General features: G+C 31.9%; 1 protein-coding gene across 2 annotated transcripts; it reads left to right on the forward strand.

The window, feature by feature from the left end:
* The first annotated feature begins 1,049 nt into the window (after positions 1 to 1,049).
* LOC105773269 (RNA polymerase sigma factor sigC) lies at positions 1,050 to 6,434 on the forward strand. 2 transcript variants are annotated; one of them, XM_052632415.1, is made up of 7 exons: positions 1,050 to 1,186; positions 2,156 to 2,313; positions 2,433 to 2,999; positions 3,092 to 3,322; positions 4,569 to 4,709; positions 4,811 to 5,011; positions 5,728 to 6,434. In XM_052632415.1, the coding sequence occupies exons 3-7, from the start codon at positions 2,478 to 2,480 to the stop codon at positions 6,007 to 6,009; spliced, it is 1,377 nt and encodes a 458-aa protein (XP_052488375.1). In that variant the 5' UTR covers positions 1,050 to 1,186; positions 2,156 to 2,313; positions 2,433 to 2,477; the 3' UTR covers positions 6,010 to 6,434. The 2 variants fall into 2 exon arrangements, with proteins under 2 accessions (XP_052488375.1, XP_012450465.1); XM_012595011.2 differs by lacking the exon at positions 1,050 to 1,186 and adding an exon at positions 1,232 to 1,459.
* Positions 6,435 to 24,875: the final 18,441 nt, after the last annotated feature.

The raw sequence follows: 24,875 nt of genomic DNA on the forward strand, positions 1-24,875 counted from the left end.
ATTTGATATTGATTAGAATAGGGTGTTTCAATCTTACTACACTCCTCTTAGAATATGGTTTTACAAGCCTATAAATAGACATAGTCTACTTCTCTTGTAATCATTCGAATTCAACATAGTGAATTTTCTTCTCCTCTACCGTGGTTTTTTTCCCGAATGGGTTTCCAGGTAAAAATCTGTGTTCTTTATTTTTTTCTTTCTCTTTTCTTTGCGATATATTGTCATTACCGACATTCTATTTTTTACACTAATTTTATGAATGAAATCCATTGCCTTCTTTCTCTCTCTCGATCTTTTCCACTCTGTTTTCTCTCTTCTCTCGATTTTCTTAATTTCCATCGCAACAGGAAATTCTCCCCCATCACTATTAGATGGGGTCTATGTGCTGCAATACACATAATAGCCAAAGGTGAAAGCAAATGCTCAAAAGCAACTTGATTCCGTTTGGAATTAATAGGCACATGATTATTTGGAATATGCAGCGACTTGATCTAAAAAACATTTTATCTCCAACTAATTGATATTTATATTTATACATATTAAAATTAAATTTATATACAATTCTTAATTTTATTATCAATTTTTTTACCAATTATTTATTAAAAATTAAATTCAAGTTTAAACAAAACCTTAAATAATGCATTTCAATTTGAATTTCGTAATAATTAAGATTTTAGGGAAAAACTAATATTTAGTTCTTGAATTTGATAAATTTTTTAACTTGGTTTTAAATATTTTTATCCACATTAATTTTAGAACTTGACAACTTTCTTCAATTTGATCTTTAAATTTAGATAATATTAAGGTGTGATGGTGACGCCAACTATTCCAGAATTTAAGTGATGATGTGGTCTAATTTTAAAGTTTAGGTCATCCTAATAAAATCCAAATTTAAGAGCAAAATTGAAAAACTCTACTAAATTTAAAGACTAACGGAGACCAAAAAAGAAAAACCCCCCAAAGAAATTGTGAGGGACTAAATGATAAAATATGATTTCAATCACAAGTCCAGGAAGAAGAGAAGAAATAAAGCTCAATTATTGCAGAGGAGCCCAGATGTTAGAGGTGGCCTAATAACAAACCCAAATCCAGCTAAAGATATTTTGGGCACTTTTATCATCCGGAAAAGAAAAGGCTGAAGCTGTCTTTGACACAAGTTTTTGAAGATGAAGAACCCGTGGTTCAGGTGAAACAAAACAAATTATAGCAAAAATAGAATAAAAATAAATAAAATAAAAATAAAATGGAATGATGGATTTGATGGTTTGCCTGCTAACATACGTTTTTCTATTTAACTCTGCAAACTTTATGAGGATTTTCTGCAATACATAAGAATCAACAATGGGTTTTAGATTGAATCTCAAAGGTGTTTTCCCAGTTCCTTCTCATTTTCTTCCCAATTATTCACCTTCCAGGCTTCCTTCTTCTTCTTCTTCTTCTTCTTCTTCTTCTTCTTCTGGTGAGTTCAATGGATTTTCAAATCCACTCTATCCTTCTTGCTTTACTTAAAAGGAAAGTTAAGCTTTTAAATTTTCTGAGTTTGGTTAGATTGAGGTAATTGTAGAAGTGTCAGTTAATTGCTTAGTTGCATTTGTATTGCTGCATTGTTTTAATGTTAATTGAAGCTAAGATGAAAATGATGTCCCTGTAATTTAGCGAAGTTTTAGATTTTGTTAAAAATTGAATATCTTGCTTTTTAGATTTAAAAATTCGAATTCAATCATTGACAGCTTTAGTGTTTTCAATCAAATTTGGTTACTATATCAAAAGTGTTTACTGAGTTCATAATGAATTGCTTTTGAACTTGGTATGATTGTAAGAGTGTTTTGAATGCAAATTTTAACAGAAAATACTAACTGCATTAAGATTGAGCAAGGACTTTTTTATCGATTTAAGTAAAACTTTTTTAGTACAATACTAAATCTCAAACTTTATTCAAGAACAGGGACTGGCAACATGGTTTGGCCTAAAATTAACTTCGACTAAGAAGTTGGTTATTTTTCTATTTCGAGCGTTTACTATGCAGTCCATGCAATTGAATTCCAATTCTATCTCTGGCCTTATCTTATACCAAGTGCTTGTCTTTGGGTTGTTGTCAAATTTTCATTTCTTCCCTTGGTTTTTGTTCACTTCCATTCATTTTTCTTTAACACAGTTAGAGGGAAGGAGGCTTCTTTTAACTCAACCAGGCTGTCTTTCCTGTCTGTAATATCTGATGAAGGTGTGTTTCTATCAAAAGATCCTCCAAAAGCATATGCTTCACCTGCAGCTCTGCAAACATTAGAAAATGGCTGCTCAGATAAAGAAGAAAAGGTGTGTGGTTGGATATCAAATTATATCTACTGAACTGCACGCAACACTTTATTGTCCAGTTCATAATTTTTCACTGTCAAGTATCTTGTATTATTCTGGATTTTTTTTTTCTCTTCCAGGTAAATATTGACAAGGGACCACAGTCACGGAATTGTTCCCATGTTATGGTTGGTAAATCGCATGAACCGATTAGAGGGAACAGATCTTCCTCGTGCGCAAGCCCACAGACATGCAAGGCATCACGTTATAACGTGCTTAAGGATAATCTCAACGTTTTGGAGGAGACATTTGTTGATTCAGATGTGTTAAGATTGGAGAGGGAAATCCTACTACAACTAGGAAGGCTTGGAGCTCTAAATTTATTCAATATCTTTCTGTCTCATAAACCTTCAAATATTTTCGACCTATCTGACGTTGCTGCCAATAGTGTAGAGTGTAATATGAATGGTTTGGTGGATAGTGAAAAGGACAAGATTATCGTTAGCTCTAGAAAAAATAAACAACGAAGAAAAAGAAGAGAAAAAGCGGTAGAAACTACTATAATTTCTACACAGTTGCTGCCTACCAACACCCTACATGGACGTTATCAAAAGCCCAAACGTTCTTCTCCTAAAAGAATGTCAGACTCTAGAAAGAGAAGATTGGCAGTTGCTAGGAATGAAGTAGAAATGTCAAAGGGTGTTAAGGTTGTCTTACAAGTTTAGTATATGGAATGCATATTCTTTTGTCACACACATCTTAAGGCAACCTCTGACCTCTCTATGCTTTTTCCAAGCAGGTGGTTGCAAACTTGGAGAGGATTAGAACAACTTTGGAAGAGGAAACCGGGAGAATGGTCAGCTTGAGTTGCTGGGCAGAAGCAGCCAAACTTACTGAGAAGGCGCTGCAACAGCATTTGCATTATGGTTGGTACTGCAGGGATGAGTTAATAAGGACTACACGCTCCTTAGTCCTCTACTTTGCAAGGAACTATAGGGGTTTGGGAATAGCCCACGAAGACTTAATCCAGGTTAGTCAGGCCTTTTTGATATGTTTGGTTGTCTACATGCTACACTTTTAATCATTTCCAATCAAGTTATTATTCTACATAAAGTAATTTTCTGAGCAGATCTTTCCTGATTAACAATGCGGCTGCCTAGTTTTTTCTTTTTCTATGTTTACACTTCTGATGTTTTGGAATCTAATCAACAGTATGAATAGATTAGGATGAATCTTCTCATGGGAAGTATCATCTAGGCTAAACCACTAAAAAGGCCCTTGGACTAGTTTACTTTTTTTAATAAGCCCCTATACTTTTACTGAACCCAAATAAGCCCTATGCTTTAATTTGTACTTAATTTAGCTTATATTTTAATGAAATGTTAATTTATGTTAAGAGCATTTAGGCATAAATTAAAGGTTAAGGACTTATTTAGATACAAGTTAAAGATTAAGGGCTAATTTCGGTATATATTAAATTTCAAGGGCTTATTTCAGTGTAATAAAAGTATAGGAGTTCATCTAAATAAAGTGGTAAAGTTCAAGGGTCTACTTTATATTTTAGCTTATTAACGATCATGTTGGAAAGGGTGGGTTGGTTTCTTAAATACTACAACAATTCTGATAATATAATAGCCTTGATGTGCTTTTCCAACTAGGTTCTCTCTTTAATTGTATTGATAAGTAGTCATGAATTAGCATAACCAATCAGAAGAAAGCAAAATTTCCTTATGGAATCTGCCTGGTAAATTGTTAATTGTAATGTTTCAATATTTGTGTAGGCAGCACTATCTTATTGTATGGGACCTTTGACATATCATGTAAGTGCAAAGATAGAAAGGGGATGTTAGTTTAGCTTTCTTACAAAGAAAATTTTAACTTAATTTATAGTATATTTTATCTGAAACAAATCTAATGGATTAACATGTTTCCTAAAAGGTCAGACATGTTTGTTTTACACGTTTCCTATTATCTGAACTTTAATCCTTCAGACATGGAAAGGCGCGAATGGAATTCTTACAGGCATGTTCTCCCTTGCAGCTGTCTATTTTATGGATGTCACGTAGACCCTTATTTTTGCAGGCTTGCGAACATAATCAAATGTTTATTTACTTTTTCAAATTTTTGTACAAATCATAAAAGTTAAAACAGTGAGATTGTAAGAAATCATGGCATGATTAGAGAGGGACATATTTTCCTTCATGTATTCTCTATTTCCTTTGGTTTCCAAATCCTGCCTTACTAAACGTTCAAGTTTATTTTGTTGTGTTTAACAGGCGGGAAGTATAGGAGTCCTCCAAGGTGCAGAAAGGTTTGACCACACAAGGGGATACAAATTTTCTACCTATATACACTACTGGATAAGGAAATCAATTTCGAGAATGGTGGCACGGCATGCTAGAGGGATTCAAGTTCCCGTATGTAGCTTTCTCTATATTATTTCTCCATGCAAATATCATGGTAATAAGAGCTGGAGCTTGACCAATGTGTTATTCTCCTGTCCTTGCTTTCTTTCTAGTGCACGTTAAGCAGGGCGATAGTACAGATACAGAAAGCTAGGAAGGCCCTTAGCAAAAGCCATGGGAAATACCCAGAAGAGGACGAAATTGCCAAGATTACGGGTCTTTCTTTGTCCAAAATCAGGTCGGCTAATAAATGCTTCAGAGTTGTGGGTTCAATTGACCAGAAAATTGGAGATTGTATCAATGCAAAATATTTGGTATGTCATTATTTCTTTCCGTTCGCTGCCTTCTTTTCCTCTCCTGCATTATAAGAAAAAGGCATTAGAATTTCATTAGTTTTATTATAGAAGAGTTTCTGTCATTGATATCCCCCAATCCCCTTGTTTTACATCGGTCAGATCTCAACTGTTAACTGGCTAGATACTGGCAAGAATTGCGAATGGGAATGGTGGAAGTTGCAGCATCTGTTAATATGAAAAAAAAGGGCACTTGAAGCTTATCTTTGTTCCTTGTGTTTAGGATTGCTTTCTTCTTTTTGTTAAATGCAAGGTTTATATTGCTTCAACAATGCTAGCAAAGAACCTAACTTATTTAGGTTAAATATCTTAGTTCTCTTAACCCTATATTATAACCTTACATGTCAGTATTTTCGGAATAATTTTATAATATGGTGGATTATTTGTGGAAAACATAAGGGCTTTCAGTGTTACTATATGGAAGTCGTTTCGATATCGTTGAAGCAAATATGCATTGATACATTCTATGAATTGAATGAAGTGGGGCAAGAATATCTTTTTGTTTTTCCTTTCTCCCCTGCATTATCTTGAAGCTTTAGATGATGATGGGTTCGGAGTACTTTTCATTATATTGCTTTCTAGTATCTGCATGTGCATTCTTATTTTTCATGCAAGCTTGATATGGCATCAATGAAGATGCTTTGATTGACAACACGTGTGGGTATATGATGATGCAGGAATTTATTCCAGATGCATCAATATGTAGCCCGGAGAAAACTGTGATGAGGCAGCACATGAAGGAAGATATTCATGATCTTTTGAATGGTCTGGAAAAAAGAGAGAGGCAAGTGATGGTTCTACGCTATGGACTCACGGGTTCTCCCCCGAAGTCACTCGAGGAGATTGGGAGGCTTTTTCGTGTGAGCAAAGAGTGGATAAGAAGGATAGAGATGAAAGCAATGGCAAAATTGAGGGATAAAGAAACCTGCAGAAATTTAAGCCACTATTTGGACTCTTAGTTCCAATTATGGTTCGAGATAACTCCACTATTGGCTGTTTTCCAGAGGTGTTTCGAGCCTGAGAACACAATTAACTTCCATTCTCCCAAAGCTATGACAGATGATTTTGCTCGGGAAATGAATCGCTCTCTCGAAGAGGTTGGCAAAGGCAGAATAAAATCAAACATGGTGCTTTGTTTAAGGCAAGCTTGGTAAATTATCATTGGAAGCCTTTAATGGCCATTTTGTATTATCTGAAACTCTGCAAAGTTTCCACTGTAAATGTTCATTTCATCTTCTCTTGGATGAAAGAAAGCTTTAGTATTATTGTAATATCATTACAAATCTCTTGTATGTGAAGTTGAAGATTGGGTCAATTTTACCACTTGGATATTGCCTTTGTAAGTTGCAACTCTGCCATATCTAAGCCAAGCATAAAGATCAAACATTCTGTCTGTTTTATGAATTGCCCCTCTTAAATGCAATGCATCTCACCCACACTTGTAGGTAAGAAAACATTTGTAACTATAAATCTAGACAAATAATAATAATAAAACTGTTCAAGTTCTTACGATCTTGAAAGCGAAAGAATTAATGAACATTTATTGAGATTATTCTTCCTCTTCATGATTTTGTACCTTTTTTCTTTCAATTATATCCCATAATTTCGGACTGTTAGAATTAAGTGACCCGAATCCTTATTTAAATAAAATATCGTGGTAAAATAAAATAAAAGTAAAATCCTATAGAATTATATTTCTTTTATTTTATTTTAGAATAAGGTTTTTTAAACCTTGTTAAACTTCATCTATTTGATATTGATTAGAATAAAGTGTTTTACTCCTATTAGAATATGGTTTTACAAGCCTATAAATATACATAGTCTACTCCTCTTGTAATTAATTCGAATTCGACATAATAAATTTTCTTCTTATCTGCCCGTAGTTTTTTCCCGAAAGGGTTTTCACATAAAATCTGTGTGTTCTTTATTTTTATTGTTCTTTTATTTGTGATATATTGTCATTATCGATATTCTATTTTTACAAATTGGTATCAGAGCTTCCGGGTTGTTCATCTCAATTACGGTAATGGCGTCTTTAAAATATGAAATTTCGCTGTTGGATCGCAACACCAGATTCGCGTTGTGGCAGATAAAGATGCAGGCAGTTCTTACACAGATGGACTTAGAGGAAGCCCTGTTAGGGGTAGATAAGATGCCTTCAACATTGACGGAGAAAGAGAAGAAGCGTAAGGATCGAAAGGCGTTAACACAGTTACATCTACATTTGTCTAACGAAATTTTGCAGGATGTGATGAAGGAGAAGACCGCCGCTGGATTATGGAAGATGTTGGAACAAATATGTATGTCGAAAACTATAACTAGTAAGTTGCATATGAAGCAGCGTCTTTATGCTCATCATTTGGAGGAAGGTGCTTCTGTGCACGAACACTTGACAGTGTTTAAAGAAATTCTCTCAAATTTGGAGGCCATGGAGGTTCAGTATGATAAGGAAGATCTAGGGTTGATTCTACTTTATTCGTTACCCCCGTCTTATTCAACCTTTAGAGATACAATTTTATATAGCCGAGAGTCTCTCACAATTGATGAGGTTTATGATTCTTTAACCTCGTATGATAAGATAAAGCATCTTGTGGTTAAAACCGACTCTCGAGGAGAAGGTCTCATTATTCGTGGGAGACAAGATCGAAATGCTAATGATGATCGCGGAAGGATACAGGAATGGAATCCTCACGATAAATCTAATGGTAGATCGAAGTCTTCAAATAGAGGTAAAACTTATAACTTCTGCAAGAATAAATGGCACATTAAATCTGAGTGCTATAAGCTACAGATTAAAATCAAAACAGAGGCTGCGAATCAAAATGGAAAACAACCAGAAAATTCTGGTAAGGCTGATGTTGTAGAAGACTATAGCGATTTTGAGCTTCTAGTCGCTTCTGTCAACAATTTTAAAGTAAGCGAGGAGTGGATCCTTGATTCGGGCTGCACCTTCCACATGAGTCCCAATTGGGATTGGTTTACAACTTACGAAATAGTGTCTGAAGATGTTGTTCTGATGGGAAATAATGTTTCATGTAGAATTGCAGGTGTTGGAACAATTAAAGTTAAGATGTTTGATGGAGTTGTCAGAACACTTAATGACGTACGACATGTTCCAGAATTAAAGAGAAATTTAATTTCGTTGAGTACTCTTAATTCAAAATGGTACAAATACACAGCTGAAAGTGGGGTTTTTAAGATTTTCAAAAGTTCCCTCGTTGTGATGAAAGGGTAGAGAAAGACTGTCAAGTTATATGTTTTGCAGGGTTCTACTGTTACTGGTGATATAACTGTCGCATCCTCTTCCTTGTCAGATGAAGATATTACTAAATTTTGGCATATACGCCTAGGGCATATGAGTGAGAATGGCATGACAGAATTGAGCAAAAAAGGACTTCTTGATGGGCAAGGAATTTGCAAACTGAAATTCTATGAGCACTGCATTTTTCGAAAACAAAAGAGAGTTCGATTCACCAGAAGAATCCATAACACGAAAGAAACGTTGGAGTACATTCATTCTGATCTGTGGGGGCCATCCAGAGTGCCTTCGAGAGATGGAGCTAATTATATGCTAACTTTTATTGATGATTTTTTCAGAAAAGTGTGGGTGTTCTTCCTGAAGCAGAAATGCGATATGTTTTCTGATTTAAGTCTTGAAAAACCATGATTGAAAAACAGACGGGAAAGCAAATAAAATATCTCCGCACAGACAATGGCTTAGAGTTTTGTTCTGATGAGTTTAATAAACTGTGCAAGTTAGAAAGGATCGTGAGACACTTGACAGTTCGTCATACTCTACGGCAAAACGGCGTTGCAGAACAAATGAACAGAACAATCATGGAGAAGGTTCGATGTATGTTGTCAAATGCCAACTTACCAAAGTCATTTTGGGCCGAAGCAGCCTCTACTGCATTTTTTTGATCAACCGATCTCCATCTGTTGTCATTGAAAAAAAGACCCCACAAGAGGTATGTTCTAGTAATTTTGCTGACTATTCTGATCTAAAGATTTTTTGTTTTCCTACGTATACTCATGTTGGTTATAAAGCTGGTGTAAAAGGGTATAAGTTATGGTGTCCTGAAAATAGAAAAGTGGTGATTAGCAGAGATGTTTTTGATGAAACTACTATGCTACCTAACTTATCTCTTAAAAACTCTTCCAATAAAGAAAATCAAAAGCAGGTGGAGCATCAGATTAATACAGAATCTACAACAGAGTCGACTATTGAAGCCAGTACAAAAATTCAAAATAGAGTTGCTTCTTCACCACAATACTCTATCGCCAAAAACAGAACTAGAAGAAAAATTAAACCTCCAAAGAAGTATACCGAGACTGATCTAGTTGTTTATGCTTTAAATGTGGCTGAAGATATAGATGCAAACCAAGAGCCATCTAATTATTTTGAGGCGGTTAGTTGTAAAGACTCAGAAAAGTAGATGTTTGCTATGCAAGAGGAGATGGAATCACTACACAAAAATAAAATATGGGATCTTGTAAAACTTCCTAAAGGTAAAAAGGTTGTTCGTTGTAAATGGGAGTTAAAAAGAAAGAAAAGACTCCAAGAGTTGAAGACCCCAGATATAAAGTAAGGCTTGTTGCAAAAGGTTATAGTTAAATTCCAGGAGTGTACTTCACAGATGTGTTCTCTCCAGTTGTGAAGCATAGTTCGATTCGAGCTTTACTTGGTATTGTGACAATGCATGATTTGGAGCTTAAGTAGTTAGATGTAAAAACTCTATTTTTTCGTATAAAACTTGAGGATATTTACATGCAACAACCAGAGAGTTTTACAGTATCAAAAAAAGAGAACTATGTTTGTTTGCTGAAAAAGTCCCTTTACGATTTGAAACAATCACCAAGACAGTGATATAAGAGGTTTGATTCTTTTATGACTTCTCATGATTTTAAAAGAAGTAGTTTTGACAGCTGTGTTTACTTTAAGAAAAACAGTGATGGTTCTTTTGTGTATCTACTCCTTTATTTTGATGACATGTTGATAGTAGCGAAAGATAAATGAGAGATAAGAAAGGTCAAAGCCCAACTAAGTGAAGAATTTGAAATGAAAGATTTGGGACCAGCAAAGAAGATATTGGTATGGAGATTCTCAGAGATAGAAAAGCAAGTAAATTGTACCTAAGTCAAAGGGGTACATTGAGAAAGTTTTTTGCAAAATCAATATGCAGAATGCTAAGCGTGTTCAGACTTTCATCGGCTTTATCTCCACAATCAAATGATGAGATTGAGTACATGTCACATGTTCCATACTCTAGTGCAATGAGATCTCTCATGTATGCCATGGTTTGTTCACGTCCAGATTTATCATATGCAGTTAGTGTAGTTAGCAAATACATGGCGAATCCTAGTAAAGAACATTGGAAAACGGTTTAGTGGGTTTTAAGATACTTATGAGGTACTACCGATGTTTGCTTACAGCTTGGAAGTGGGGGTGAGCAAAACTCAATTCGACTCAAAAAAATCGAAAAAAATTCGAATTTCGAGTTAAACGAATCGAGTTATTCGAGTTAATCGAGTTATTCGAATCAACTCGAATTTTTTTTCGAATTTCGAGTTCGAATCGAGTTGAGTTTTTGAATTCGAATAACTCGAATAATTCGAATATCAAACTATAATATTTTATATTTTTACCCCAAACTCCCAAACCTTTTTACTTTTCCCTCAAAACTTTTACTCCTTCCCACTTTCCCCCCAAAACTTTTACTCCCCTCCCCTCCCAACCCCCCAATCTACCCAAAATCTATTTCCCACCAAAATTTTACTCTCCCATTTATTTTTTCTCAATTTTACTCCTAAAAATCCTCAAAACCTTTTATTTTCCCCAAAATTTTTACTCCCTCCCACTTTTCCCCTAAAACTTTTATTCCCTTCCCATCTCACCTCTCATCTATCCCAAACCCTCCCCCCTCCAATTTTTTTTAATATTTTCCCTCCAAAATTTTATTCCCCTATTTACTTTCCCTCAAACTTTTATTCCCAAAACCTTTTTATTTTTCCCCTAAACTTTTACTTCTCACCATTTACTCTCAAATAAAAATCAAAATTATCCAAAAAATCACTAAACATAAATAGTAATAATTTTATTTATATCTACTATTTATATAATTAAATTAAATTTCACATTTTATATTATTTATATTATTGAATTGTTTAGTCATATTGAATATTTATATTAAAATTGAATTATTAATTATGCCATAAAATATTCGTGTTAAATTTTATATTGGTATCAATTTCACATTTTATTTTAAAATAACTTTTATTAAAAATCATATTTTTACATTTAATATATTTTTAATTCTAAAATAGATAGTGACAAGAATCTAAAGATAATTGAAACAAAACAAGCAAATAAGCTAACCAATATATAAAAAATTAATAAATAAATTATGAAGTGATGAAAGTTAATAAAAAATTTGATTAAGGTGGACAAATTTTATTATGATGGGTGACAATGGTTACAAGGATCCAAAATTATTTTTTAAAATTTAACTCGAACAAATATTTTCGATTCGATTTGATTCGAATTCCATCTCACTCGACTCGATTCGAGAAAACTTCAAATAAAGTTAGGATGATAAAATGAGATTCGAAAACTCGATTAACTCAAAAATTTTCGTTTCGATTCGATTCGATTCGATCGAATGCTCACCCCTATTTGGAAGAACTAGAGATGGAGTAATTGGGTATGTTGATGATGATTTTGCTGGAGACCTCGATAGAAGAAGATCTCTCACAGGTTACATCTTTATAATCTGAGGTTGTGCAATTAGTTAGAAAACCACTTTGCAAACTACAATCGCTTTGTCTACCACTGAAGCTGAGTACATGGCGATTACAAAGGCTTGTAAAGAAGCTATTTGGTTAAAGGGACTCTTTAGTGAACTCAATGAAGACCTTCAAATCAATACAGTATTTTGTGACAGTCAGAGTGTCATCTTCCTTACAAAAGATCAAATGTTTCATGAGAGAACAAAACACATTGATATTCGATATCATTTTGTTCGTAATATTATTGCTCGTGATGATATTATTGTGAGCAAAATTAATACTCATGAAAATCCTACAGATATGATTACTAAGTCACTTTCTATAACCAAGTTTGAGCATTGCTCAGACTTGGTTGGTGTTCATTGTTGAAGATAAACCCTTAAGGGGTTTTATGGAAGAGGTGAAGAACTTGTTCGTTGAGTGTTTGCGATGAAGAACTTGTTCATTGAGAATTCGTGTCAAGGTGGAGATTGTTAAGATTAAGTGACCCAAATCCTTATTTAAATAAAATACTGTGGTAAAATAAAATAAAAGTAAAATATCTATAGAATTATTCTTTTATTTTATTTTAGAATAAGGTTTTTTAAACCTTATTAAATTCCATCTATTTGATATTGATTAAAATAAATTGTTTCACTCCCATTAGAATATGGTTTTACAAGCCTATAAATAGACATAATCTACTCCTCTTATAATTAATTCGAATTCGACATAGTAAATTTTCTTCTCCTCTGCCCGTGATTTTTTCCCGAAAGGGTTTTCACGTAAAATCTGTGTGTTCTTTATTTTTATTTCTCTTTTCTTTGTGATATATTGTCATTACCGATATTTTATTTTTACACGAACAATTTATGAAAATATGATATAAACACAATATAACATCTGTTGAACGTGACTGCAAATGTTAGGAAGACTAAACTGAAATGCAAATTTTTTTAGGGATTAAAACAAATTTTCCCATTTTTAGCAAAAGATAACTGATATACTCCTAGTTTTGAGGCAACCAAGAGGGTCGAGGTAACCGTACCGACTATAAGGGTCCATTTCATAAAAACTGTTTTAAATGAAACAAACATGCATTTGAGAAAAAAATATTATCTTTTCATTATTTAATTAAGTTTATTTTATATCTATTAATTTTATATTTTATATTGTTTTTACATATATTGTAATGATTTATTGATAAATAAATATATCAAATTAAATATAGAATAGAACTCAATTATTAAACTAGAATATTAACAATCATAAACTTAAAACAACCAAAGCAGATAGATGATTCCTAATTGTGTTATTAAGAAAATAAAAACAAAGATTGAATAGTAATAAATTAGTTTCTAAACCAAAATTAAACTACAAAATAATATTATTATCCAAGTGCATAATTACTAGTACACCACATAATAACTACAATATTGTCCAAGTGCATAACTAGTATTACACCACATTAAAGCACCAACATCTTTAACCTTGAGAAAATTCTTGAAGCCAAAATTTTCTATGCTTCGTACCTTTAGCTAAGAAAGCTTTAGTCTCGAATTCACGACCCACAAGACAATCAAACACATTACAAAGAAAGTCGTCATCAAATCCTTCCACCTCCATTGACACCACTTCTTTATAAAGATGTAGTGTTTTATCCGCAGTAAATTGTTCCAATACATTAGCAATCTTATCAAGTTGTTCACCCACAAATTTAGTTTGTTCATCAACAACACTTTCTTAAGCATTTTTTCTTTTACGTTTAGATGTGCCAGATGAAGATACTTTTGCTCTTACCTCCTCAACCTCCTCATTATCGTAGTCTACAGGCACTAAATCTTGGTTACCATCATCCAATTTTATGTCAGCAAATGTTCTAGCAAAACTCCTTGTTGTAATATCTTTGTCAACAACGAAAGCCATTTTATCATAACGATCAATGTTTTTGTTCAAAAATGATTCATACTTCTTTTATGTCTGTTGGATATTATACACAATTAGAAAAATATATAAAAACCAACTTAAATATATTTAACATATATATACATATATTACCATCACTATTGCATCATATGTCACTCTACTACATGTGATCATTTTCATGTTTTCATCCTATCCAAAATCACTTTCAGCCCGAATTGTGCATATAATTTACCATTGATTTTTTACAATCCTCAGATGATTTTCAACATGCTTAGCATCACATTGAACTTGGAATCTTTCAAAAATAGCTGCAACAACTCGATTAATAGAAACTGCTTTGAAAATATTAAAAAGCTTATTTCCTTTCTAGGCCTCCTCTACTAAAGTTTCGAGAAAATGATGTTCCATCGGTTTTGTCCACCTGAATTGTTTTATTGTCCTTTCTTTGTTTCTAAACCCTAAACCCTTACCCATTCTACGTTAATAATTGCCATTGTCAATAATTTCAATATCCAACAAGTTTAAAAAATAATAATTTCAATATCAATATCCAACCAGTATTAAAAAAAATATCAATTTTAATACTAAAACATACATAACATAGAAACATTAACCTTGAGCCTTAAACCTACCTATTAAACCTACCTAATGTTTCTAGCCATATAATCAATCCACATAGTTTGTGCAATTTCCTCTCTTTTAGCAGACCATTCTCTTGCTTCTTCTCTTTCTTCTCACTCCGTAAGACTTGGTATTATCAAATTAGACTCAGGTTCCTCATATAATCATTGATTAAGTAAATCATTAGAACCAACTTCCATTATATGATTATGAATGATACAACAAGCCAAAACTATATATACTTGAGTTTGAAAATTCCAAAATGGTTCAGCATCTAAGACACGAAATTGTTTCTTCAAAATCCCCAAACACGTTCAATAGTGAATCGTAATGATGAATGACAAAGATTAAAGAGTTCCTTTACATTTTTTGGCCCATGATCACTAAACTCTTCTAAATTATATCAACCATCACGATATGAGGTAATATATCCATTTTAGATGCCATATCCACATCAGTGAGATAAAATTTACCTACAATTTTACCAAACATAATTATTACTAATAAATTATGAGTTTACTTCAACTATTTGGTATTTAATGTTAATTCTTACCTTCTGGAATTCTTAATCCTCTTAGGCATGAAAGTGCATCACTTAAAATACGATAATCATGTGCACTACCTTCCCAATCAGCTAGAACAATGAAAAATTTCAAATCAAATGTAATGGCAACCAATACATTTTGTGTCGTCCCGTCTTTATGACTACGAAATCTTCCTTAAATGCTAAGTGGAACGAATGCACGAACATAAGTTCCATCAATGCTCCAATACAATCTTTAAAATAAGGATAAAACCTTAGATTGTTTCTAATTTCACTAGGAGTTGACTCATCTAGTAATCTAATAACTAATTTATACAATTTCAAAATAGATCTCAATACAACCCTAAAGTAACGATGAATTGTCTCAATTGATCTATAATATCTTGATCTAATCATTTGAAACCTTACATTATGACCAACTATAAATAAAAATATAACTACTTGCTCCCTAATATTCACCGATTTAGTTTATTGTAATAAATTGTTCCTTCTAAGAATGTCACACAAATTAAAAAAAGGCAATATGTCTCATCCGTATCACATTAATACAATGATGGTCACCTCTATATAAAATATTATTAATATAATTTTCTCTTTCATAATCTTGATTCACACGAGGGTGAGAAGTGATTTCTTTCCTAGTTTTTAATTTTTTTAATCAAAAGAACCCCAAAAGCTAAAACTAAAGTCACGACCCTAACAATTGCATTATGATCTTGATTATCATCCATCTACACAAAATAATGCAACAAAAATATTTAATCATTACAAAAAAATAATTTCAAATTGTGTTTGAGCTCAAGAACTAACGAAGCCAACATCAACAATAAATAATACAAATCAAGCAGATTTTTAAGCTCTGCAACAAGTTAAAACTTCAAAAAACTGAACAAAAGCTCTAGCCACTGCTCCAAGCAAGTCTTGGTAATATAATTTACTTAATTTAACAATAAAACATATCATTGTATGAAACAAAAAGATCCATTAAAGTGGTAGCATCAATCAAAGATAAACAAATACCTCCAATTCTTGTTTGCGCTGCTCCTCTTTTCTGGCTTCTGATCTAGAGCTTCTTTGTACCTCAAAAATAACAGCGGCTCCTGCAACCTAAAGTAGGACAGAGAATAAGGATCATTCAATCTCAATTACAATATGATAAGTCTTGGTGCAATAAGCTATGTAAAAATTAAAGTGAGAAAAGTATGTATCAATAAAAGATGCTTCACCCTTGAGCTAAGTATGAGAGTAAAATTCATCAACAAAAAATCAAGATGATAATATCTATATTCTGATGTTACCATTCATACTAAAAGCTCTATTAGCATCTTTCAGAGATTTCTTAACTTTAAAAGCAATTTCCTTAAAAGTTTGTTTGTAAAAGCAACCTAGCATTCATATGCCCTTTTTTATATGCTCAATCAAGTTATGGTCCCATCTCAGGCCATGTGTTCTCATTAAGAGTAAAGAGAGTAATATTTTCTAAAATAGTTGAATGATAGTAAAGGAAAAGTCATTGTAACTGTTTATGGTTCCTAGGTCAATTTGAAGAAAATACATGCTTTAGTTATCACACTGCACCATGAAACACTTGGAAATAGATTTCTATCTTCAGTTTTCATAAAGCCGTAGCAAGTAAACTAATAAAGCTGAAAACTCAGACTACGCATAATTAGGGTTCATGTAACAAACCAACCACCCTTTTCAAATTGTTCATTGATTTGCTACATCAGAACATTAAGCAAACAGAACATAAAGTGCCTTAAACATAAAAAGATGCAAAGAAAGTAAAAGCTTCTCTCATTTGGACTAAGCTTGACTATGGCTACTACATTAACCAATGCATCCGCCACTCTACTTCTCAACTTATGTTTTAGTTCCACACTCTCTTTTTCTTGTGGCTATTGCTACTAATATCAACAAATCAAACCTTGCATTTAAAAGATTTAATTTGATAATTATAACTCTTTGTAAAATATTAAAATGAAGGGAAAGGAGTAACAAAAAAGAAAAAAAGACATATTAATAATGAAAGGTTAAACAGAAGAGCTCCTTCACCACCTAAACTATTAGAGATAACTTTAGTTAGCAGAGATTGAATAATAATGGATACAAATCAAAATTATCTAAGCAACTGGATGAAGCATGCAACTTTGTTTATCTTTAATCTTTCATATTAAAATTTCCAAAATATTTGTGGACTATTTATGATTGCAGTAAACAAATGTTCTATCCACTTGTCATATTTCAGAGTTTACATCAAAGCAAGAAAAAATTCAAAACCCAAAATTTCACAAAGTAAGCACCCAACAAAATCTCCAGCTTAGATATTCCTGAAACATCACAAAACAAGCAAAATTTCAAAACCCCCCAGAAAAAAAGAAACCCAAAATGAATTAAACATCCACAAAGCCAAAAATGAATAAAATCAAGTTCCATAAATCTGATTCAGCTCAAGAACTAAAAATAAACAAAAATCCAGCTTCCAGAATTCAAGGAAGATGAAACATAAAAATAACAAAACCCATAAAAAAGAAAAACAGGGATTAACCAACAACCAGTTAGGCCAAAAGAGCAAGTTGCTGCTAAAAAACAATCACATATTTCTTTTTTTTCGTTCTTACCTTCGAGAGAGGAAGATGAATGTTGTCGTCGACTGGTGCAGTGCAGATTTCAACAATGAAAGGCGAAAAGGGAGAAAATGAAACATGAACGCTGACAAGGTGCTAAGAAGAGTTGCTGGCTGGCGGCAAGCACTAGATTGAGGTGGTAAGGAATGGGGAAGGGGAAGAGGCTTTGGGGAACTTTGCTGGTGAAGAGAAAAGATTTGGAAGATGTCTTACCGAAATGAAACGGGTAAGACGCTTTCCTTATTAAAAAACCCTTCTTTTCTTGTGTTTTGGATAATGGTTTACGAAGGGAATTCATTTTCCACCGAACAAACCAGAGAAAGCAATGAAAATATTTTTTGTAAAAGGTTTTACAGGTAAACAAACACACCCTAAATATATTTATTTTATGAAATAAGGAAAATGAAGAGTTTAATTTATAACTTGGCAATTTTTTTAAAATTTGGTCCCTGAATTTTTATTGGTCTACGTTATTTTCTGAACTAGACAATTTTTCTTAATTTTAGTTTATGTGATGAGATGTCACTTTGAAATTATATTATGTTATCTTCTAAAATTTTTATTTAAAAGATATTTTGGAGTGATGAATGGCACAATATCAAAGTGTCATATCATCACATGATCCTTTAGTAAAAAAAATCTGAAAATTTGAATATAGTTCTTGTGGCACTATACTTATGATTCATTTAAGAAAAAGAAAGAAAGAATTTTCAAGCGTAGTTTAATTTATAATTTTGATGATTTTTATTATTTGTAAGTTTAATTTATAATTTTATGATACATTTATTATTTGTAAATTCTTTTTGCATAAAAGAGTTAAGGATAGTAAAACTCTAGTTACTCTACAGATTTTGTATCGTATACTCTTGAATAAGGAGCAACAATGAAGCTAATAACTTTTTAGGGATTGAGATAGAACTATGAAATTTTGGAGTCCAAAGTCAGAATTTTGTGTTAATTTAAATTGAAATGTTATTTTTAGAACGACAAAAATATTATTTATTTACTTAAAGGGTAAAAAGGCTTAAATGTTAGAATAAATAAATAAAAGGAAAATTGAAAAAAATAACGTTACAAAAATAACAACTTTGAGTCATATAGAATATTTTATGTCTCCAAAATACAACAAAGCCCTCAACACTCCAATCAAAACAGTGAAAATGACTAACAAAAAGTTTTTATATAGATATCCAATATGTGTATCTTTTCATGAGATACCCTTTTATAGGGATATATTTTTAATGAGATACCCTTTCATAGAATTGTGTTGTTTACGAGACAACCTTACATAAAATTATATCTTTATAAGATAGCTTTACTTATAAAAGTTATGTCTTTACAACACAACTATTTGATCAATAATTATAATTTATTAGACTTTTCTACATAATAAAATATTATTACTATCAACATTATAAACTACTAACATTAAATTGATAATTTTAATTTTTCTGGAGGGGCTTAAAAGTAAGTTTTCCATTTAACAAGAGGGCTAAGACTCTTACACAATGTTTCTTAAACTGGATTGGTGGCCAAATTGATCAGGCCATCGATTTACCAATCCAACCAGTTCGATTAAAAAATTAAAAAACCCGGTTCGATCGGTTAGTCCTTGACTAATTAAGCAGATAGTTAATTAATGTACAAGAACTAAATTATAAGTTAATGTCAAATATTTATGAGGTTAGTAAGTTACATAATATTTATGAGGTTAGTATAAGTTTAATTAAACCTTGGTCATTTAATTATGTCAATCAAATAGTTAATTAATGTACAAGAACTAAATTGTAAAAGTTCATCGCTGTAGATTTTTAATTACTTGAACGACTAATTAAGCAATTGGATCACTATAAAATGGCCAAACGGTAGCGGCATTAGTTGGAACCCACTAATTTTTGTTGATTACACTTAAGGTTAAGTATTTAAGGTTAATTAAGTTAATATTAATTAATTAATAAATTAATTAACTAGTGAAATTAAAAGAAAAAAAATGAAACATTTAGTTCATCTTCTTCAAGCTCACATATAAAGGAGAAAAAATAGGGTTTTGGGAGCTTTAGCATTCGGTCCCTCATTTGGTATGATTTATAACATTTTCTTGTAATTTTTATGTTTTTGAGGACTAAGGAGCTTTAGCTAACCCGTGTACCAATTTGTAAAATTTTAAAAGTTTCCAAAAGTTTTAATTGTTGAATGCTTAATGAAATTGGTGTTAAATTGTTAGCTTTTAAGCTTAGATATGAAAATGAATAGTTTATAAATTTTAATTGCTAGTTTTTGAACATAGGGAGTAAAGTGTATGAATTTCAAAATTAATGTTGTATTTCTATAATTTTAGGTAATAGAGGGTTATAGGAGGATGTATTTAAGATTGTTTTTGAAATCGAAGCTCGAGTTTTAAAGTTATGGCAATTTTGACTTTAGGGACTAAATTGAATAGAATGAAAATTGTAGGAACATTAAAAATAAAATTAAATTAACATATGCGTATAATAGGATAATATAAAATATTTGAAATTGATAAATTGAAATGAATTATCGTATAGATCGGGATTTTAATCAATCAAAGGATAATCGAGAAAAAGGTAAAATTACAGATTAGTCCTCGACGTCTTGTTTGTTGTTGTTTTTCTAGGTAAGTTTATATGTAACTTACTATGTTGTTTATGTTATTATGTATAGACGATGTACTAAGTGGATGTGAAATTTTTATATGATTGAATGATATGTATATGATGATGTACAATACTTGAAATGATACGAAAACGATAATAGTGCTCGTGTGAACTTAGTAAAAAATTAGGATACAAATGACATGTCCTTAGGGTCCAAACAAAAAAGGAAATGGTTCAAACGAAAAAAGGAAACAGGTGTTTGATCAGGGATTAATATGATGGCATGATATCCAGCATATGTTGCGGATTCTCTGAAGCTCGTGTGAGTAGAATTGAACTAAACTTGCGTGAGCAACCCTGGTCTGAAGCTTATGTAAGCAGCCTAAATATGTCAGATCTTGTGAGCAAATTAGTCTCGTGTATTTGAGTTCAATTTGCTATAATTCTTTGGGCGAAAACAGAAATGAAAACGTATTATTAAATGGAAACAAAATGGTTGAAATGAACATAAGTGAATGGAATGGATTCTTATGAATATGAATTGAGCATTATTGTTTGGCTATGCATATGAACTAATTTATATGTTGTTGTTGTTAAATTGCATATGTTAGTGAATGGATGTCATGTATTATACCATTGAGTTCAATTGTTTAAATTGATATAAATGTCAAGGTAAGTTAAGTAAATTTCATATGAACTTAGCAAGAATTTGTTATACTTACTCGTTACTTTTCCTTTTCCCTATAGATTGTCAATCCGTGGAACCTTTCGATCGGACCAACTTGAAGACCACACTATCCTACCATAGACTCGGTAGATTTTTTTATTGTTTTAGCTCGATTATGTGGCATGTACATAGGTTTTAATATATGTGTTTACTTTGAATGATAGTTTTAGTTTGAATCCTCTATAATGTTTGGTTTCTATTAAGGTTAATGCTTACTTGTATTTGATTGTTTGGTAATGTGTAAGGTATGAGAATGGTATTCAAAATGGTATCTTTGAGTAGGAATGATATAGGTAAAATGATGATACTGAATGTCTAATGGTATCGTTGATAAGTTGAATTTGAATAAGTTGGTATGTTTTGATGTTCCGATGGAAGCTATCTTGAAATGGTTGATTGGGTAATGGATTAATGCATTGTTATGGTATGTTCTTGTATGTTTTTATGCAGGAAAATGCGGTGCAAATAAGCACCAATTGAGTTAATTGAAAGGTTAACATGAAATAGGTGCCAAATGACCTAATTTGTACAAAAAAACAAAGTTCTTGTCCCGATGACCACACCTCCTTGTCGCAATGTTGGCCGACAATATGTGACGTAGCGACGTTGAATGGCCTGACATTGTGACGTGACAAACTGTTTGGCAATGTTACGACATGGAGAATGTGACATCATGACGTCAGCCCTGAAGTTTTAGAACTTTACAATTGAGTCATATTTCATGCTCGAATCTATAAAAGAGCTTTCATAAACTCGATTAAGACTCAGATTTAATTGTATATCATATTGTAAATGTATTTATGACATGAATGTTTGTTTAAATGATAATTACTGTAACAGTCCTTTTTTTATGGTATCGAAAATAGTGGTTTCAGGACCACAAATTCGATGAAAGAGTCTGTAAATATTATTATTTAATATTCACATGTCAAATATAGTATTATAGTAAATTTTGAATTGATAACTTTAGTTAATTGAATGATTAATTAAGTTAAAGTAGGTTATATCTAAAGTCAAGTGGTTTTAAAAAATGAGGTATCGGGACCTCGTTTCTATAAACCGAGCCCATACATATTTTTATTAAATAGTTACAGAGTGATTATATAGGGGTATTAAAATTTGGTTAGATAATTTTGATGTTTAGTTGGTTAATTAAAGGAAATGATTAAATTGTAAAAGGTGGAAAAGTTACTTATTGTTGATTTTTTAACATAACAGTTTAAATAATTAAAGAGGGGGACTTATGTTGAAATTAGACCATGAAAATTGAGTGTGGACGGTAAATGGGTATTTCAATGTGTAATTTGAAGGTTTAATTAATGGCAAAATGGTAAATAGTTAAATAATGTATAAACAAATAAAAGAAACAATGTTATCATCTTTTTCTTGATACGTTGTTGGGGAGAAGAAAAAATAGCCATGGAAGTAGCTTGATGGTTCGGCACTTAGTCTCTTGCATGTAAGCTTATTTCTTAATCGTTTCTTAAAATTTTTATGTTTTTGATATCATATTAGCTTAATCTAGTTAATCCGAGGGTTATTTTGTAAAACTGTTAAATATTTTGGAAGATGCTATTGTTGAAGTTAGTGTATTTTTGAAGTTTAATGGTAGAATATTAATCTTGGTTGTTGATTAATATTATATTTTAAAGTAGTTTTGTTGATTTTAATGTTTAAGGACTAAATTGTTGAAATGGTAAAATCTCAAGGTTTTATTATGAAATTATAGTTTATAAAGGGCTATATGGAAACTTTAGATAATCGGCTAGCAAGGTTTGTGTAAAAATATGATTAATTTGTATGTTTTGAGTTTAAAGATTAAACTGAATTAAATAAAAAATTTTGGGGCAAATGTGTAAATTTATAAATAAGAAGTCATAGGTAATAAATTGAACAGTATATGTGAAATTGGGGATAATAATTGAAATAAAATTATATTATAGATTAAGAACAAGTTGACAACCGTGGAAAAACAAAGATTTCGGAATAGTCTTTGGACTTTTGTCATTACTGCAGTTTAGTCCTGGTGAGTTCGTAGTCTTTAAACTCGAACTCTATTTATTTATTTCAAATACTTTAATTATTACTTTGATATCTTAATTATATATATATATGAAAATGGTTAAATTACGAAATGAGAAATTATGGATTATGTAATTATATATGTATTTGTAATTTTATCCGACTAGTGCTGGGCGCAAAATATTATCGGTTTATCCGACTAGCGCTGGGCACAAAACATTATCGATTTATTCAACTAGTGCTGGGCACACATTTGACATGGTCAGTTTATCTTACTAGCACTGGGCACAAAATATTGTTGGTTTATTCGACTAGTGTTGGGCACACATTTGACATTGTCGGTTTATCCGACTAGCGCTAGGCGCAAAATTTTGTTACGGTTTATTCATCAAGCATTGGGCACGAATGACACATTAAAAAGGATGATATACAAAACTGATATCAATGAAAAGGTTGGTATTTCATTCTTCAACCAATCGCTATTCAGGTAACATGTTTTGTTGTGAAATTTATTATAAGTTTGAATATGAGATGAACATTTTGATTAGTGTGGTTTGATAATGAATATTAATACTATAGTGTGATTATATGTATCGTATGTCTAAAAATATGTTTTCTAGTTATGATGGTAATGGTGTTTAGAGAATTAAATGGTGATATGATTATTTTCTAATTTATCGAAGTTATTTCATTTGGATCAACAGTAATTAAGGTTGAAATGAAAAATATATATTATTAGCTATGTTATTACGAAATGAAATATATGAAGATGAAGTATGAGATGTAATGTAAATGCAAGTGCATAGTATATGATGAATATGGTTGAGGAAGTTGAAACTTTGATATGTTTTATGCCATGTTTTAGTGAAGTTTATAAGTGCAATGTTTCACCAACAAACTCTATAAGTTTTTGTGTATAGGAAAAGCATTTGGCTCACAAGGAAATGAATCTATCTTTATTTGTTTTATATAATGTATATGGTAAGTTTAAGTGATAGAGGGTTGCGCGCGGACCAAGATCGAGTTGTCAAGTCACGAGAAACTCCTACGAAAGCTCTAAACAATCAGATCTGAAACGAAACAGAAAAGGATTAAAATTCCAGATCTAAAATAAAGTAACTCCCAAATCAATAAAGACTCAGCCAAAAAGTGAGAATGCTTATTAGTGATGAATCTTGATAACCAAGAACGTGAAATTGGACTTCAAGAAAGTTTCCCAATCAATCGAATCTGATAAACAACACAAAACAGCGAGATTAAATTTAACAGATTATAAAAATAAAAACTTGAACAGAATTAGGGATTTAGGCGGCAAGAAGGGGGAAATTGATGGACAAGATTGATAATCGGTAATCAAGAAGTTCTATGATCCCTTCCAACCAAATCTGAAAAGAAATTAAGAATCCAATCAGCAAATCAATTGAAATTCCAGTAACCGATTGAACCAGAATGAGAAGGAGAAATTCGGTGAGATCAATTGGGGAAAAGATGATTTGGCTCGAACTTGGTTGCCAAAGTGAGGGCTGATCGATTTTCTTTAGTAATTAAAGAGGGCTGAAACAAACAAGAAGATCAAAACAAGTTAGATAAAGGAATCGACACTAGCAGAATTTAAAGGAAAACTTGACAGTAAGAAATTAAAAGATAGGTCCTAAAAAGCCTTGAAATCCCGAAAGATTCCACAACTCCCTTCAAACGGCTCTAATCTCCCCTCCAAAGAATATCAATGGCAAAAAGAAGGTTGAAGATGGCTCCCACAATCAAAAGATTGTTAAAACAACTTCTAAGGAAGACTCAAGAGAGAATTCTTGGAGAAAAACTCAAAGAGAATTCTGCACTTAAACAAATCTAAAATTTTCAATATAATTGAGAAGTGAGTTACAAGGGTGGCCAGCCATACCTTTAAATAGGCCTTATACTAGTCCTAATCTCATTAGGAAAGCTTAAAATAAAACATAATTAACAAAAAATAAAAGGG

The sequence above is a fragment of the Gossypium raimondii genome, chromosome 6 (genome assembly GCF_025698545.1).
Source record: "Gossypium raimondii isolate GPD5lz chromosome 6, ASM2569854v1, whole genome shotgun sequence".
NCBI classification, from domain to species: Eukaryota; Viridiplantae; Streptophyta; class Magnoliopsida; order Malvales; family Malvaceae; genus Gossypium; species Gossypium raimondii.

Bases quoted from the DNA above. Each gene is read 5' to 3' on its own strand.
- LOC105773269 (XM_012595011.2), top strand. From the start codon at position 1,342: ATGGGTTTTAGATTGAATCTCAAAGGTGTTTTCCCAGTTCCTTCTCAT. The intron at 1,460-2,155 runs GTGAGTTCAATG...TCTTTAACACAG, and splicing joins TTCTTCTTCTTCTTCTTCTG to TTAGAGGGAAGGAGGCTTCT. The intron at 2,314-2,432 runs GTGTGTGGTTGG...TTTCTCTTCCAG, and splicing joins GCTCAGATAAAGAAGAAAAG to GTAAATATTGACAAGGGACC.